This window comes from Saccoglossus kowalevskii, chromosome 5 (genome assembly GCF_978046115.1).
Source record: "Saccoglossus kowalevskii chromosome 5, keSacKowa6.1, whole genome shotgun sequence".
In the NCBI taxonomy this organism is placed as follows: Eukaryota; Metazoa; Hemichordata; class Enteropneusta; family Harrimaniidae; genus Saccoglossus; species Saccoglossus kowalevskii.
In genome coordinates this window covers 14,850,129-14,869,562 of record NC_140645.1, presented here as the reverse complement: position 1 = coordinate 14,869,562, position 19,434 = coordinate 14,850,129, and the positions used below count along the sequence as shown (strand labels likewise).

The 19,434-nt window shown below is 36.7% G+C and overlaps 1 protein-coding gene across 1 annotated transcript in view; it reads right to left on the bottom strand.

The window, feature by feature from the left end:
- LOC102806028 (kinesin-like protein KIF11) overlaps positions 1-19,434 on the bottom strand; it is a 51,131-nt gene that overhangs the window by 14,593 nt on the left and 17,104 nt on the right. The window contains exons 13-17 of the mRNA XM_085499144.1: positions 18,431-18,511; positions 16,020-16,115; positions 13,795-14,002; positions 3,687-3,859; positions 1,095-1,220 (exon numbers count right to left, since the gene is read on the bottom strand). Of these exons, the coding sequence (XP_085355270.1) occupies positions 1,095-1,220; positions 3,687-3,859; positions 13,795-14,002; positions 16,020-16,115; positions 18,431-18,511 (684 nt within the window). The remainder of the gene's footprint in view (positions 1-1,094; positions 1,221-3,686; positions 3,860-13,794; positions 14,003-16,019; positions 16,116-18,430; positions 18,512-19,434) is intronic.

Sequence of the window (19,434 nt, the reverse complement as noted above, 5' to 3'; positions counted from 1 at the left end):
GTATAGGACTCTGCCCTCCGAATGCACATAAATTCTAGGCGTATTGTAGAGGGGTTAGCCCTCCGAATGCACCTACATTCTAGGCATATTGTATAGGACTTAGCCCTCCGAATGCACCTACATTCTAGGCGTATTGTATAGGACTCTGCCCTCCGAATGCACATAAATTCTAGGCGTATTGTAGAGGTCTTAGCCCTCCGAATGCACCTACATTCTAGGCGTATTGTATAGGACTTGGCCCTCCGAATGCACATAAATTCTAGGCGTATTGTATAGGACTCAGCCCTCCGAATGCACATAAATTCTAGGCGTATTGTATAGGACTCAGCCCTCTGAATGCACCTACATTCTAGGCATATTGTATAGGACTCAGCCCTCCGAATGCACATAAATTCTAGGCATATTGTATAGGACTCAGCCCTCTGAATGCACATAAATTCTAGGCGTATTGTAGAGGTATTAGCCCTCTGAATGCACCTACATACTAGGCATATTGTATAGGACTTAGCCCTCCGAATGCACATAAATTCTAGGCGTATTGTAGAGGTCTTAGCCTTCGGAATGCACATAAATTCTAGGCATATTGTATAGGACTCAGCCCTCCGAATGCACATAAATTCTAGGCGTATTGTAGAGGTATTAGCCCTCTGAATGCACCTACATACTAGGCATATTGTATAGGACTTAGCCCTCCGAATGCACCTACATTCTAGGTGTATTGTAGAGGTCTTAGCCCTCCGAATGCACATAAATTCTAGGCGTATTGTAGAGGTCTTAGCCTTCGGAATGCACATAAATTCTAGGCATATTGTATAGGACTCAGCCCTCCGAATGCACATAAATTCTAGGCGTATTGTAGAGGTATTAGCCCTCCGAATGCACCTACATTCTAGGCGCATTGTAGAGGTCTTAGCCCTCCGAATGCACATAAATTCTAGGCATATTGTAGAGGTCTTAGCCCTCGGAATGCACCTACATACTAGGCATATTGTATAGGACTTAGCCCTCCGAATGCACCTACATTCTAGGCGTATTGCAGAAGTCTTGGCACTCGGAATGCACATTAATTTATATTGTCAAAGAACAGTTCTTACCTGGTTTTGATCGGTGGAATTTCTTTTATCCATTTTTGCTTTCAAGTTCACAAGTTCACTTCTCAATGATTCCACACTTGTCGTTAAATTTGACATAAATGTCTCACCGGTCATAAAGTCATTCTCCTAATCAGTGTAATGAAAGTAAAAACAGATGTTGATATTTACCGGATTCTGATGTAAATTCACCCTGGGGCATTAAATGGCAGTAACTAAAATCTTATTTTTTCTTCGTTCATAGTTTGTTGTATTAACAGTCGACTTCCTTGCAGTTTGTTATGATTCTGATAAAAAGTCTTGAAAAATAAATGTCAATTGCATAAAACGCGGGATGAACGTGAAATAGCCATGACAGCAAAATAGGTAATTTCGTGTTCGTGCACAGCTGTTTATGTAATTTACATTTATGTTTCAAGATTTTTTATCTGAATCATAACAGTCAGCAAGTCTACAAAATGTATATTAAAGCAGAAACTGTAGTTCTTTTTTTTAAATACGTCGTTTAGTTTGTGTTTTCTTAGAAACGAATCAAGCAAAACTTACAGTATCATGGACCGCGAAGCAAGTGTCAAACTCGTTCGGCTTGAGCGACAACGAAAATGAAACCAATGTTGCAATTTTGTAGCAAACCATACTTGGGAGAGTGGTTGAAATCTCATTTTGGCTTTATAAAATATTTGGTAGCAGCTTGCAAATCCATAACTGGAGAAAGCAATTTTGCAATGTTGCGCTGATGACTTGACCTCTGATGAAACACTAGTTGTGATGTCATTCTTAGCCAATCAGGTGTTTAAAGGTCAAAGATGATAGAGCAGAGTCGTTTGCACGCGACCAAATTTTTCTTGTCTCTTAATTGTGATTAGACATGCCAAGCTGACAGACAGCGAAATCAGTGGAATAAAAGTACCAAGTCCAAGTTGTGTGAGAAGACATCGATGAACTTCAGGACGAAGATGGAGGGATTTTGTTGGATGGAGACAGTGACGCTGACTCTGACTTTGACTTTGAGGGTTTTGACTTTGACGAAGTTGGCAATGAACGTGCAAATGGAGATCTGAGAAGATTATTCAAACAACTATGAACTTTCAAATTTTACTGTGTGAAGTCGTAAATTATTATTGTTCGTGTATGACTGACTGCTGGGCCGGTATTTGTCAAAACCGGAAATAATTTTAGGCAATTTAACCCCCTGACATTTTAGTTCATTTTGAGTTCACGCATATTGGAAGTGTTTGCGGTGGGGAAATCCTTATTCAAATGATTCCTGTCAACGTTTATTGTTTCTAGTTTATTTGTCACATTATAAACAATAAATTATTTTATTATACTTCTAATGTTGCATATTGGTCATTTATTTCCGTTGCATGTTTTCATTCGCCCTCCTACTCCCTGGCGCAGTTTGATCTGCGGGTTGTCAATTTTGTTGTTTTGTCAATTACTCTGACAACTACAGTAATATTATTCTTGTATAATATTATGTACATTATGCGGGTTTTTTTCAAACAACTATGAACTTTCGTAATTTTACTGCGTAAATTATTATTGATCTTGTATGGCTGTTGATCCTGTATTTGTCAAAACCGGAAATAATTTTACGCAGTTTAACGCCTGACATTTTCATTCATTTTGACTTCAAGCGTATTGGGCGTGTTTGTCAGCGGGGGAATCCTAATTCAAATGATTCTTCACTGTTGAATTTTATTATTTTTGGTTTATTTGTTACATTCTAAACAATAACTTATTTCTTGTTTCACTTCTAATGCTGCATATTGTTCTTTTATTTCCGTTGCATGTATTCATTTGACATTCTATTCCTTACCGCAGTTCGATATGCATGTTGTAAATTTTCACGGATTTTCATTTTTTTTTTTTGCAGGCAAACGCCCACCCCCTATTTTTGGCAATTTTCCATGTTCAGGACCCGAGGCGCTTACCCGGATAAATACAGTATACATTTCTGGTTTTACAATTTGACTAGTATTTTATTCGCCTAAATTTTGCTTACATCATGACATGGTCTTGATTCTTTGATTTGCAGGTGATTCAATATTGAGGGATTTTGGTATTCAATGATTTTGACTTTATTGTCAAAACATTATGCAAGATGACAATTTTATAGTTTTAAACTTTGATATTAACTGTGCCTAGATTTGATTTCTGTTTGATTTTGATTTTTTCTACTGGTTCCGATATTGGACACACTGGATAAACACAAATGAAATTTACAGTCATGTAGAATGTTTTGTGTGTTAGTATAGGTCACTGCATATATTTTTTGAGCATTAAATCGTTACAGTACCCTTGCAACTTCTTAAACTTGGTTCATGATTAGTCAATAATATATATATATGGTTTTATATTCAAACTTGCCAAAGATCTATTTTAAAACAAGATCTGTTTTTAATTCACAGACATGATGATAAAATATAGTTCCATCACAAATCCGAATTTCTTATACAAACAAGGCTTGGATACCAGTAGTTTTTTCTTTCATGTTTTTTCATTTTAATAACATTTTGCGCACAGTTTAGAAACAAAATTAATAATGTTTTTTGGACTAATTAGATTACATTTACATATATTTTATTTTACCTTGTATTGAGTACTTTCTTGTTCCATTTTGTACAACACTTTCTCCTGTCGTTGCAGCATTCCATTATCTGTACGTGTCAGGCTGTCACAATAACACTGTATAAAATCACTTAATTTAAGAAATCCATCGCTTATGGAATGTAATGAGGTACACAGCTCAGTCTGGAAACCATCTATTGACAGAGTAAACGATTCATCGTCAATGACATGAAAACCTTTGTGTAATCGACAAGGATGAGATGCATTGCAAGAAAGCTCAGCAAAGCTTTGAGACCTCGTTCTGTGGAAAACACTGATCAGAACAGCAATTTTATTGAGTTAAATATAAAAATAACATAGATTGGTACCCCCTCTCCAATATACGATGATGATATCTTATTCACATGACTAAAGGTGCACATCATTCACACTTGCGTCACATGGAACCAATATCTAACTTGTGATGACCCCCACCCTGTAAATGTCAATGCATCATGCAAACAATCAATTCAGTCTGAAATTCTTTTATCAAGTTAATAAAAATAGTACCATGGCATAATTTGTTGACTGTCGACAGTCCTCAGGCCTAAATTGTTAGTATATTAAATCAGCAAAAGCCAAAAGCGTTTACAAGAAATTCCACAGTCATTTCAGCAAAGACCGGAGACATGAGAACTGTTAATGCTTAACGCCCTCATGTGACAATACGTGAGCTGTCAACAATCCTAGGAAGTTGCTAGTACCTACTCGCAAATGCGCCTAAAAAATACATCTATGCGAGTACAAACTTGTAAGTATCCGCATTTAGCTTGTAGATTTCAGAAACTACTCGTATTTTGCGAGTGAAAATTGTAGCCCTACACACAGCTGAAACGTGCCTTGCACGTTTCAGACTAGAAGAGATACCGTGCACGATCTTTAGGCTTTGAATAATTTACGATGTACTCGGAAAGTCTAGTTTCAGGTGCATGACAAGTGTCATGTTGCAATTGAGAACATACAAGTCATAATAAAGAAATAGTAACATTGTAAATATGTTATTGGCTGATGTTTTGTTCTAGTCAAAATACGGGCATACAGGTTTTTTTAAATGAATGCCGGTTTACACACTGTCGGCAGCTCTTTGATTGTCAAATAATTTTCATTGGCGAACGTGATGGCATTTTTCACTGTCAATTAAGTAGTGTTGGAAACATCAATAATCAAAGTCACACTGTCGCATTTTCGGCTCGAACAAGACATGGCGAATAAGCAGATTGCTAATTTCATTCAGCCGGGTGAGCAGAACAAAATCCCAACAACAAACTCCGGACATCAGATCCTACATCCTCGCATCCAGCCACAAAACGGAAGATGCGGGTGATCTAATACTTATCAGGCTGAAAGGCCCTAGCATGGCCGAATTTGCTCCTTCAAGTTCTGTTCACAGATGGATGCATGAATCAATGCGGGCCAGACTACCAAATGTGAAACTGGTGTGGCCTGATAACATCGTACATGCAGTGTTCAACCAGGATAAAAATCAGGACTTTTTGTAACAGAACAGTATCTCTCATTACAGTATGTCATTATTGTAGTTGTATACGCAAAGTTTAACATAACACATTTTATTTGTTCTACACATGAAACAATTTTGCTCCTAAAATTTTAGGTTTAGGAGCATTTTGCTCCTAATTTTTTAGTGCTTAGGAGCATTTTGCTCTTTGCCAAAAAGTTAACTTCCTAGGCCGAGTTGACAATCTCTGTTCAGTACCGTAACGTCGACAGATTACATAATTCGCTGTACTGCATGTAGTCCAGTGGATATGTGCTGAAAAACATCAAAACTGTTCAGTTTATGTTAAAAGGATGGAACTTTGTGTCAAGGTACTATGACTTCTGCTGATCATTTTAAGATTTGGAGCCACTTCTAAAAATCGATTTTGACGTCACAATGACGTCATCAATACCGAATTGAATTTTGTCCTTTAAACAGCAGAAAAGCTACATGTATTGCCGTTAGTGATTACTGTAGTATTGCCTGCTCATTTGCGACACATATTGCAACAAAATATAGCGGGAAAAGTCAATAATTTGTTTGCGCATGCGCCAATTGTTACCACTTATGAGAGTCGTATAATGCTGAAAAATATTATTTTCTTCTTCATTTTAGATTATTGGAATTGATTTTATTACAACATTTTGGGATTCACAAATCTTTTAATTTAGCTGAGTAGTGTTCTAGTCTGACGTCATACTATCGGTTGCCATAGTAACAAAATGGTGGATGACCAAGAAATCAGCAGAAACATGTCACGCATTTGAATGGTAAGCTCATCCATGGATTTTATTAATTTGTATTGACTTCATAGATCGTCTTATATTTAAATTAAGTTTTTGAAGAGTATGATCATTCATCAGTGGACAATTCACAGATTTCAACACAAACAATTGAATCTTATTTATAGGTGACAGCAAGTACATTCGATTGAAATCTGTTATTGTGGAATGAACAAAAACTGCTAAATTATGGAGTTGCAGCCTTTTGATTTAAGTCATATTGATTGGACATTGTGTGTTATTTGCCAAGAAACAACTAAAGAGAAACTTCAATGCCCCACTAAAGAGTCTTATCGTCGCTTGGACATTGGAAGCGGGTATGCTTCACTAGCAAAAAACCTTATGGCATTTAGTAAACTTGGGGTTAAGACTTCACTAACAAGAAATTACCAAGAAAATCTTGAGGAAATTTTAATATCCGGTGAAGGAAAATGGCACAAATCATGTCAACTGCGATACAATGCAACAAAGCTTAATAGAGCACGCAAAAGAACACGTGCTCAAGATGATGATTCAGAAACAAGGAGAAAGTCCACAAGAGCAAGTTCATCAGATGGATCAAGAAAAGAAGCTGTTAAGACCCACTGTTTCTTTTGTGAAAAAGGTGCCAATTTAAAAGAGCCCTTACACGAAGTAACTATGCTTCAAGTTGATCACCGAGTGAGGCGAATTGTTACAGAAACCCAAGACACACGCATTTTGGCAAAATTGAGTGAGGGTGACATGATAGCTATTGATGCTGTTTATCATTCAATATGTCTTAGCTCATACCATAACAAAGAACGATTCTCTAACAGATGCGATGGCTCAAAATCTGATAGTGTACTTAAAGGAGTTGCACTTGCAGAGGTTGTATCATATATAGAGGAAGAAATAGCAGATAAAAGAAATGCTGTATTCAAGATGACAGATTTAATTAGATTGTATACGAATCATCTTGAACAACTGGGCATCATAGTGGATACTCGTGTAAACAGCACGCATCTCGAGGATCGAATTCTTGCTCTTTCACCAGACCTGATAGCTGAAATGAAAGGACGCGATGTGTATATAAGTTGTCGAGAAAGAATAGGTGAAATGCTCCAAATGGCTTATGCAGATTGTGGTGATGATGAAGGAACATATCTCGCAAAAGCGGCAAGCATCATACGAAGGGATATTTTTACCACTGCAACCAAATTTGATGGTACATTTAGCAAAGATGCTCAGATGGAATCTGTTCCTAAAATGTTGCTCACTCTGATCAGCATGATTTTAAATGGGTCTGATCTTACAGCAAAGAATAAGCATGATATGTTATCTCAAAACCAAGCATGTCTCTCTGTTTCACAGATGGTCATATTCAATTCCTGTAAGCGTCGACGAGACTTGAATAATACGATGTATGATCGTCATAGCAAAGACCGAGAACCACCACTCCCTGTACATGTTGGCCTCAGTATTTATTCACAAACTCGTCAGGCCAAGTTAGTTGATGAGATGTTTCAACTCGGCCTATCAATTTCCTATGACAGAGTTCTGGAAATTGAAAACACTATAGTACGTTCATTGTGCACAAAATTCGATGAGGAAGGGGTTGTCTGTCCTGAAAACCTTGTAAAATATGTGTTTACCACATCAGCTTATGACAATCTGGACCATGACCCTACCTCAACGACTACAAAGGAAGCTTTCCATGGAACAAGAATGTCCATATTCCAGCATCCTGATGAGCATAACACTGGTCAGCCTCGTGACGGTGCTTATTACAAAGATGGTGGTTTGAGAAAACAAAGAGCCAATTTGCCAGAAGAGTATTCGACAATCACACCAATAATGATGCAAAACAAGACTCCTCCTATTCCTAAAAACACATCCTGGAAATTAAAAGTTGGTTCTCTGAGTGAAGTTATGAAATATGGGAAGAGGTGGCTTGAGTTTGTAAGGTTGCGAAAGATGGAATGTCCCCCACCCATGTTATCTTGGTCGGCCTACCACGCCAGCCAACATAATGACCTAGTAATGTTAAAAACCATCTCATCAATGCTTCCACTTTTCAAAGAAGATTCCCATTCCGTAGCTTTGATGTGCCATAGCATGAAGTTATTAAAAAAGTGACAGCTTTTCTCAACGCAGGACAGACACCTGTTATGACATATGATCAGCCGCTCTATGCCATCGCAAAGACAGTTCAATGGACATGGCCTGAGACGTTTGGAGAGAATAAGCTACTAGTAATGTTAGGTGGGTTACATATTGAAATGACGTTTATTAGCCTGATCGGATCCTGGCTTAAAGACAGTGGGTGGATTCAAGCTCTAAAAGAAGCCAGAATTACAACAAGTGGAAGAGCTGCAGCAATACTGCAATGCAGTCATGTAAAAAGAAGTCGATATGCACATGAAGTTAGTGCTGCCGCACTATATTCACTACTTAAAGATGCTCATTCCCTTCACGAAGATGTAGATTTTGAAGTCTTCTACCAGCAGTCTAAAAACATTCCTCAGTTCAGATACTGGTCAACTGCTTTAGAATTGGAAATTTTACTGCTCACATTTGTAAAATCACTCAGAGAAGGGAATTTTCAATTGTATATTGAAACACTTTGCCTGATGGGACCTTGGTTTTTTGCAATGGACAAGGTCAACTATTCTCGATGGCTTCCTGTTCACTTAAGGGACATGTTGAGTTTAAGCGAACATCATCCTGAAGTTTATCAACATTTTGTAGATGGGAAATTTGTAGTTCACAATTCAGAAAATAGGTTTTCAGGAATATCGATTGATCATGCCCACGAACAAAACTATAAGAAAGTGAAAGGGCAAGGTGGAATAATTGGCATTACAAGCAATGAAAATGCCATGCATCGCTGGCTCATCTCAGGTCCCCAAATATCTGCATTGACAGAGGCATTCAAGAGCAGCATTCCCAAAAAACAGGATGGAGAAGATGCAAAGAAGCATCATGAAGAAACAGCATCATTTCAAAAGAGATTTTCTGCAGATGTTTGTAACTTGCATAGCACAATAACTGAATTTGGGAATCCATTTTTAGAGGAGTCGACAGATTCATTGATTGTCTTACACACTGGGAATATACACCAAGGACTTGCAGTATCAAATCTAGGCAAGGTTGAAGAAGTGGGTCAAAAACAGTTTGAAGGATTCATCACTAAAAGGCTGCTTGAGAAGACGGACTCCTTGTCGGAGACTATCACGAGAAATAAATTGAGCATCTTCAACTCACCAAAAGGGCAAACAAAGCAACAAAAGCGCATGACATCTTTGAAGAATGACGTTTCATTGTTTTCCCGTCTCTTTATTGCATGTCAGAATAGGGATGGCAATATAGAAGAGTTTTTCCGGCATGAAAATCAGAGCACACCTCCGTCAATCTCACAAAACAGTGAATTGAGATCAGGCAACAAAGCAGAGCTGCTGAAACAGCTCGAGAGCATGGATTACTCGATTTCTAGCTGTGATCCTCCAGAAACAGAAGTGATAGTCCTTGATGGAGCAGCACTGATAAATGGATTGAAGCCAGAGACCAATATGACGTTTGAAGATTATGCCTCCAAGACAGTTCTTCCACGATTGAGAAAATTGTCAACCAATGCATTGAGAATCGATGTGATATTTGATGTCTACCTGGAGAGGTCACTAAAGAATTCTGCCAGAGTTCATCGTGGTCTGGGATCTCGTCGGCGTGTGAAAAGTAATTTACAAGTTCCTACGGATTGGAAGTCTTTTTTGCGCCATAGTGATAATAAGACTGAACTATTTTCGTACCTTGCACAGTTCATACACGAAAATCTGAGACTCGAAGAGAAGACCATCATAGTGACAATTGGGGAGAATGTGCTATGCTGGCCTCAAAGAGACACATCCCTGATCAACCCATGTAACCACGAGGAGGCTGACACCAGGATTGTTGTACATATAAAGGATGCTCAACAAGGACAGGGAATGAATCGCACAGTCATTCACACAGTTGATACTGATGTTGTAGTTCTCGGAGTCGCTGCTGTAGTAAGACTTAAAAACTTACAGCTGACAATTGCGTTTGGATCACGGCAATACTTTAGATACATCAATGTCAACAAGATAGCACAACTACTAGGTGAAGAAAACGCCCGTGCATTGCCAATGTTTCATTCATTTACCGGCTGTGATACAGTTTCCTTTTTTGCAGGGAAAGGAAAGAAATCTGCAATGAAAACCTGGAAAATTGCTACTAATGTCTCACAGTCTTTCCTTTCTGTTATGCAAAATCCATCTGTGATAACTGATGAAGACATGGCTATTATAGAGCAATTTGTTGTATATCTATATGATCCCACAAGTGAATCATCATCTGTGAATACTGTTCGACTGGAGCTTTTTGCAAAAAAAGAATCGAAGCATTGAAAATATTCCACCAACTAATGCTGCATTAATATACCACACCCATAGAGCTGCCTTGCAAGCCAATTGTTGGGAACAAATGTTGGAACCTGTCCAGTCATTGGTTAGCCCAGAACAATGCGGGTGGATTTACAATGAAGGTGTTTGGCAACCAAGGTGGACAGATTTACTCGAAGTTGCTGCTGCTCTTCGTATTCTAGTTAAATGTGGTTGTAAGAAAGGTTGCAAAAATCCTTGTAAGTGCAAAAAAGCAGGACTAGAATGCACCGCACTTTGCTCCTGTAGTGGTTACTGTAATTAGGAATGAGGGCGTCATAATATGAATATTTTAGTGGATACATTCATGTGTTAATTTCCAATCAAGCTGATCATTGAATGCTGATTGGAGAAGTTCGCACATTGTCTTATTTGGTAAACTGTGCTCAGTCATTCAAATGCATTTATATTTGTTCATTTTCATAGTTATGATTTTCAAAGCAAATTTGTCCTGGCGTTGCGTATCTAATGAAATTGTTCATTTAGATAAGAACTAATTATAGATAAATAAAGAAGACATTAAATAAAATTGGTATGATTATTTATTCTTTCTAAAGGTAGCTTATTGATGTTCAATGTACATTTAAAATACTGAGGATTGCCTAATTATTCTAGTATGTTTTTTCCAGCCAATCAGCCAAATGACACTGTGCCACGGTCTGAATGTTCTTATTATAGTTGTTAAAAATACTCCCGCTGCAATAATATTCAGTACACGAAACTTCCTAATAAACTTACCCATTGACTTCCCCAGATACTTTCCTAACATAACACAAGTAATGCCATTGATGTACATATTTTTGTTGATTTGATTTATGGTCAACAAGCTGAGGAAAGTGCCAAGGAACAGTGCAAAGATCGTAGGAAAGTTCCCAGATGATGAGTGGGTATAGTGATAGCAATACTTTTGTTTCGGAAGTAACATTTTGAACCCGTCTGCTGATTCTCTGTGATTAATCTCCAAGGTCAGATAAATATTTAACACTTTTTTGTCATTTTTGCTCACGTGAATGTTATTTTCAGTCGTACATATGTGCCCTTGTGGGATATATGAAACTTCTTAGGGCTTCGGCAATTTTTTTCGATAGTATGACGTCATAATGACGTCATCAATGTGTTTTCTGAGGTGGCTCCAAATCTTAAATTGATCAGCATATAAAACTGTATATGTTTGCCAAGTGTCATGCTTTTAACACAAACTGAACAATTTCAGCACATATCCACTGGACTAATGATACCACTCTCCCAAATTTTAAAACTCTGTCCGGATTATAAACCATACCCATAGTTATAATGCTTTGACTGAAATCTAATGAACCAAATACAGTACTGCAATGTTCAAAATGCTACATTAGTGATATTTCACAGTAAACATTACAACTGTATTATGATTTGACTCACAAAGTCGGGACTTCTTTTTTGTTTTAAAAAAATATTTAATTATTTCAATTTAGCTATTTTAGCGTGGTAGCGAAAACTAGTGTGACCGCGAAAGAAATCTCGAATTGACGCATTTGCAGACGACCCCCTGCGTTGGAGGGAATCGGAATCACTCCTGTGATTATGCTAATTAAAATTTGTTGACTGTATAGGTCATATCGTATCTATGTTAATGTACGTGACCTTTCACTTCACAGTCCCGACGATTTTGAAAGACTACTTATATACATCAGACATTTAAATCGACTTGTTTTCAGTAAACATCGATGAAAGTATCACGTTTGCACAGATAAAGTGCGGTAGTCGTCGCGCTGCGCATGTGCGAGATATATGGGTCTCATAAACAAAGATGGCGACTTTGACTGTTGTGCAGATCAACGAGTACGAACTGAGACGTTTCCAAGCTTTACTTAGGTAATTTTCATGTTATTCAAAGGTATCAAATAGTCACCGACAGTAATCAGTGCAAGTCGCGCCCAGGTCAAACCTCATACTTGTGATTTCCATTTGAAGAGCGCATTGGATTGTGGGAAAATCAATGTTTATCAACACAAATGTCGCACATGCGCAGCGTTACGACTACCGCGCTTTAATGTAACCCAACCTTCTTCCACGTTGTTGTCGCGGTCAAATTCGTAGGCATCGACTCCATTTTCCGATGTTTGAATCACATTCCTGTTGTCATTTTTATAATTGAAATAACTAAACCACAGCACCACTGCTACCATAATTCTAACCTACATTACAATAGTTTATCCCGTGTCAGCTACATTTTCAGTTCTAAACTACATAATATGACTAAAAGGTCATGTTTACTTTCACACGCTCACTCATGAATGACATCATTAATAATTCAATAGCAGTCAGATGCTCACAGATGCGTCCAGTTGAGATTTCTTTCGCGGTCACGCTACAAGGACTTTTAATTAATTATTATATTTTGTAAAAGAAAAATGAAAGTCCGACTTTGCCAGTCTATATTAGGATATACATGTATGTATGTCCATGGTCACGTGGAATGTTAATGTTCAAATGGAATTAATTTAGGTAGTTTATTGGCAAGGGAAATGCAGACCTACAAATTGAAAGAAGTGTGAAAACATGAAACCACCAAACCTATACTAAGATAGACCCTGGTTTAAAGTTTCGATTATTATCATTTTTTTCAAAATTGTGTTTGTTTTAGGACCACATAAAATCCAAAATCAATAAGACTGGTAAATTTGTAAAGTGAATAAAATTGAAAATGACGGCTCCACTATGACGCAAGTGATCTCGAAAGTCACGTCACCGCGAAAAGGTGATGAAATTTCCAATTTTTCCCTTTCTTCTATTCATGTTTCCTGAACAAATGATTAATTAAAATGATTTATATAATGTATATATAAAAACACTCTTTTCAGCAAAAATAAATATGACACTACATAATGTTAATGCCAAAAAAAAACGTTGAAAAGTCCCCCCAAAACTATCTCGCTATGTTAAACTATTTTTACTACATTTATCAGGTGATGATGTGTTAATATAAATAGAAACTTCAATAAAAAATACACATACAACAAAAATTGCATTCATTGTATGTTTGTTGAATACTGTAAAATACTTTATTTTAGCTGGAATTAATTTTTGCTGAAAAGACTTTTTTGGTGTTTAGTATGGAATTTATTTTCACTGATGATTGACAAGTTGAATGTAAAATATAGGAAAAATAGTATATTCACTGGATTTTATTTTCATTGAATCAGCCCTTCAGCGAAAATTAGTTCCAAGCGAAAATAAAGTATTTTACAGTACTGTAAAATCTGTATTAGAAACCGCGGCTTTTTAGTTCTCAATTATTCAAAAAGAATGGGTGCGGCTTTTAATACAGATTTTACGGTACTACTTATTTTGAGCACACCAGTCATTTACGCAAGTTCATGCGCTCCTAATGAAAGCAAATACTATCTTACCACAGCTGTCTTGCATTTGGTCCAACCATTCCATCTGTCCGCTACTGTGGCGATGTACATTTGCTTTCATCGCAGACAGATTATTCTTTCCCAGTTTTTGGAATTTTTCTTGTGCACCAAGATTATGGTTTTCAACAGATTTCTTCCTATCTAGTTTCCCATGAACCCCATCCAGATCTTTTACACTGGATGTCGTCACATTTAACAACTGTAAACAAATGCAATTAATTTAATTTTGATTTACACAAAAAAAAAAACAATGTACAGTCCCAGTTGTATATTTTATTTTGGAAAGAGTTCCTTTTGTACCCCCCATCCCTAACCCTACCCCTACCCTCCAGCACTCCCCATTTAATTGTACATGCCCCTCCTAAGGACATCTATAGTTAGCTATAGTTAAATGAATTGGGTAACTGGGAGTGAGTGTTAATGTTAGGGTTAAGGATGGGGGTACAAAAGGAACTCTTTCCTTTTGTTAAAAACCATGTAGCATTTATTTGTTTGGTACAAAGTAATTACCGTAATCCTATTACTAACTAAAACTAGTGCCTCAGGTCATCTAACACTGATCTTTTGTTATTGAAAAGACAAGATTCAAAATGTACCAAAAAACATGGTTGGCATTCTTTTTTATAAGCAATTACGCCCCTTTTGTGAACACAATTCCACTCTCTACTTGTCAGTCAATCAATATCAATGTTTTTAAGAGAAGTTTGAAAACTCATTTGTTTAAAAGACAGTTCTTCATTTAATTTCTGATTTTAATGGTAAAGCTATTTTTTAAAGTATGTTTAAAACTTATTTTTTTGTTATAGAACAGTTAATTCCTTTTTTAATGTGATTTATTTTCATGTATTGTAAAGCGATGCGTGATAATGCAGTGAACATGATATAAGAAAATGTTATTATTATCATAATGTAGCAAGTTCAAAGTCACAAAGGATTAATGCAGTTTGTAATGAGTACATACAATGGGTTCAAAACTGATATTTCTACACATAAAAATCAAACTCTGAAAACGCTGGTTATTCATTCATGATCTAAATACATTTTAAGTAACAATAAATTCAGTTTGGGAAACAAAACTCAATGTCAACTCATCTTGAGTCATCTCTTTTTTGATACGATTCCAAGACGAGTTGACATTGAGTACATCGTATATGAACATGTAAAATCAGGAAAAGTAAGGGGTGGGCTTATGACTCTAAGACCACATCAGAAAAAATGATTTTTTGGGGTTTAACATGGTAAACATCTTACCACCCACGAAAAATTATTTTACATTTTATTTTATTGCAATACAATTTACATTCCGTCTGAATTTATGATGTAAAAATGGATAGGGTCTGTGGGGAAACAGACGAAGGCAAGATCTTTATCATAATCTTTGTTGTGGGATGTTTTCAATCGTACACAAAGCAATTTCCGCCACAATTTTACCTGAAACAACGACCTTTGACCTACGTGTAACATGTCAACATCTTCCATTAATCAAAAAATGCTGTGTCGGACTGACAAAAATTTTCCAATTATTGTCAAGGTCAAATTTTTTAACACAATGCAGAAGTGAATTTAATACCGTGATGTTAAAATGCAATATGTAGCACTGATTTCAGCGAAAAATGGTGATTTTTCCCTAAAAACTGGTAATTCGCAATTTTCTAAAGGTAAACTGAGTATGGAGAAAGTGTTTGAACATCTTTCACAGTCGCCAACAGCTCACGACGTTCACACCCATATCACAATAGTCTCAATGGACATGATTAAGTAAAATGAGGTCCAAAGACCAGGTTTCATGCCTTGACGGTCACATTTTTGGCATTTCGAAAGCTACTACTCAAAGAAATATGGATTACTTCAGTATTGCAACATAAGGGTTCTGTAAATAACTAAATAGAAAAAGTGCAAACCATACTGCGTAAATTCGCCATGCACTTTGAAATAAATGCAAGTTTTCTCATAAAAGCACAAACCAAACCACACAGTACCAACCCTGATTTTTATGCAATGAAACCCACTTTTTACATGCATATACTTAAAAACTCCGAAATTTCGACCCCTCTAAAAATTCGTGCGTCTAGTTGTTTGCCGGGTTTCAATGTCCCGAAAAAGTACTTTCCAACGCAGAGAGCCAAACGATAATATTAGCCCCATTTGACCTTCTAAGAAACTTTTTAAAGCCAACATGGTTGAAACTGATGTCATGATAGCTAATATACACCAACCTGGTTAGCTTTCTCATAGAGTTCCCCTTCTGTTTTGACATGCGTGTCCACCAAATGCATCTGTTTATCTCTCTCAATGGTAGTTTCAAGAAGGTTCTGGCAAATAAAAACAAAGTTACATACAATGAATTATTTTAGGGACATAGCAAAACAGCTTGTGTTGCAGACCGGGCTTGTTAATGTGAGTGAGCAAATCATTTGTGCAAAATTCTACTAAAAAAAAACTTTTTTCTAAATTCTACACATGCAAAATTATTTCTTGAGACATTTTAAATCATTCTCATAACTTGTATCAGTGATTTTAGGAAAGCTCTTTTTCACTATCCGGCCATTTTCAAAAGGCAAAGATAATGATGATGAAGACAAATGAACTGAATATATGCTATACAACTTGGAAGTATTATTAAAACAATGTGTTAACACCACTAACACAGACGATGTGTTAAAGGATAGCAGTGTTCTCCACAAGGGGTTTTAGGCGGGCGGCCCGCCCATCAAGTTTTACGGCCGCCCAGTAACTCTCAACACCCGCCCACCAACGTACTTCCAGCTGAAATTATTTGTAAAAAGCTTGCATTGTTCTTCCCAAGCCTAAACAAAAGAGTAGTTGCCCAACTCTTTATTTTGCTATTGTTTCAACAGTCCAAACATAAACAATGTCCATTGGAAGTCTGCAAGCAGTTATCAAGTGTATTCATGGCAATGTGTCAATCGCTTGAATTCATTGTCGCCCGACATTGTTGGGACTTATTGCTCACGATACGCAACTACAGTGGTTTCAATTTACAGCTGTATTTTTAATAATCGTCTTCCGATCACGAAAGAAAGAAGTAAATACGAACGAAATGTATATGCACAGAAAATAAACAAATATATTAGCAGATTGCATGTAAACTCGAACAAAAATTTAAATTCCAGCCGTATTTACAACGTTCGCTCGATTTTCATTGTGAAAACAGCATGGAGAAGGCAAACTGATGACCTTTTGGCCTACCCCATTCAACGACCGTCTGCTACCCACCGCTGTTGGCGCTGTAACGATTTAGTATCTAAGTTGCATAGGGGAACAGCGCATTCTGGGTGTTCGTGTACTGAATTCGGAAAGCGGTAATAAACATCAAACATGGCTGCTGGATTAGTTTACCGCGAGTATTTGTAATTGAATAATATTTTAGTTATCTTTTCCACATACTTTTTTCAATTTATCTATTTTTTATGTCTAATCTTTCGAGAACATATCAGATTCTTTTATTTTGCCGATTGCTAGCATTTTTTTCTTGAATTCCAAAACAATGTGTAAAAACGCAACGTATCGTGGCCGTACATGCGTAAATGCATCTTACCGTCCGTCGGCACGGGTGAGTACTGATGCCACAAATAAAAATGTTATGGATTTTGTTTTGACAAATTGTCTGTTTTGGCTTCGTGGGCAAATCATCTCGTATATTTTCTACATTATAACTCAATTATGTTTTGTACTTGCTCTTGGTTACTCGAATTGCATTTCATGAACGCAGAATAATTTGCGAACGCATAAATCACCGATTTCCAACTTTTTGCATTTCGTAAATATTGATAGTGACCAATCTGTATTTCAAAAAATTGTAACATGTTCCAATTAAATTAAATTAAAAAGAGAATAGTAAATAACTTAGTGTGTATTGCAGTTCATGTCATAAATGCGAGAATGCTGTATGTAAATGATATGCAAATTAATATGCAAATTTATGCTAATTAGGCCGCCCACCAGCTAATTTGGATTGTGGAGAACACTGGATAGGAAAGGCAATTTTGCTGTAAATAAAATAATAAAAAGTCCATAAAGTAATGTACAAAATACATACAATAAAGTATAAGAATTTGATTACAGTGATACAATTCACTATTATACATCTAAAATTGGAAATGATGGAATTCATTCAAAAGTGATTATGGAAGCATTTAATATCTTCCTAATTTGGAAAAAGCATATCACGTTTACACCACACTAAACACTCATCGAATGCAGAAGTGCTATTAGCATGCAGCGGAAATAGAATTCTGTCCACGAATGTAAATGTTTGCACATCGCAAAATGTTTTTCTCGTTGCTATTTCGGGCTGTTAGCTCTCAATAAATTATTATTAAAAGTAGGAAAAGGGGTTTAATAATAAGATTATCACAAGAATACAACAGCGAGTATGTGTATGTATCAACATCTGCTACTTGTGTGCAGATACCATCACCGTACTGCCTATGTGCATACTTTGCAGTATTCTCATAATAACCTCATAGGTAGCCAATTTGAGCTTTGTAAACACCACTGAGAGGATCAACAAATCAGCTTTTTAAAATCCTGTCAAAAAAAAAACATTTAAGTAGTTTCCTTCGCCATGAACACTTTGCGGAAGAGTAGTTTACATATTTATTACCTGTCTCGTTTGTCCTAATTTCACTGCTGTAGTCTCCAACTTATATTTTGTTTGTTGTAATTCCTGAAATAGTACATCAATCTGAAAAATAACAACAACAAAAATAATTTGTTTATCCCTTTTTAATAAACTGATGCACGGGAAACAAAGTTGTTTGGAAGAGGACAGGGATAAAATGTTGGTTTTGTATTGCCAGCCTTAAAGTCACAAATAAAAACTATGCAAAATACGGACTGGATAAAGCTGATACGAGTGAAAGTAAGTCATTGTATAGGCATGGAGGTAAAAGACAGAAGGAGTTACAACTGGTTTATGCCTAATACATTTCCTTTGTTACTCATTGTTTTAATCCTCCTATCTTGTCTGTTTAAATGTCCTTTGATACCCATGATCATTTCCGACACGAGCGCTCACTGTCCTCTTGATGAAGGGCGGGCCTTTTTGTTTTCCCTCTGATGCTATGCAGTGTTTTACGAGAATGAGAGTAAATTTACTTGCGTGATGCGTCTAGAAAGAATGCCATTGTTATGACAAGTTTATTCATGTTTGATTTTTTTTAAATCTGCCAATTTATCAGTAAGTTGTGTTGTTTTTCCGAGGAACTTCTATAGGTTATTTCAACTGCTGTTTTTGCAGGGTTGCACCAAATTAGCTCACTTATGTTTTAGTTTAAATTGAAACCTACTTTACGATCTTTGCAATGGTGTTAAAACAATGTCCCTCCTGAGTACTCCGCGCATGCAGTAGACAACAGCAACTTGAACTATTGTCGTTAATGGTATTGCAAGACTTCCAGGTACATCTTTCGCTATTATTCAGGCGTCTCGGTTTTGAGACAAAATATATCACGACTTTTTCAACTTCATTTATTTCCGCTGAATTAAAACAATCATCGGCTTTGCCTTTGCAAATGCGTACACAACTTAAGTTCCAGTGACACCATTTTAAACAATGACCTTTGGTTTCCGAACATTCCCGAGGGCTTCAAAGTACGTCCGTAATGC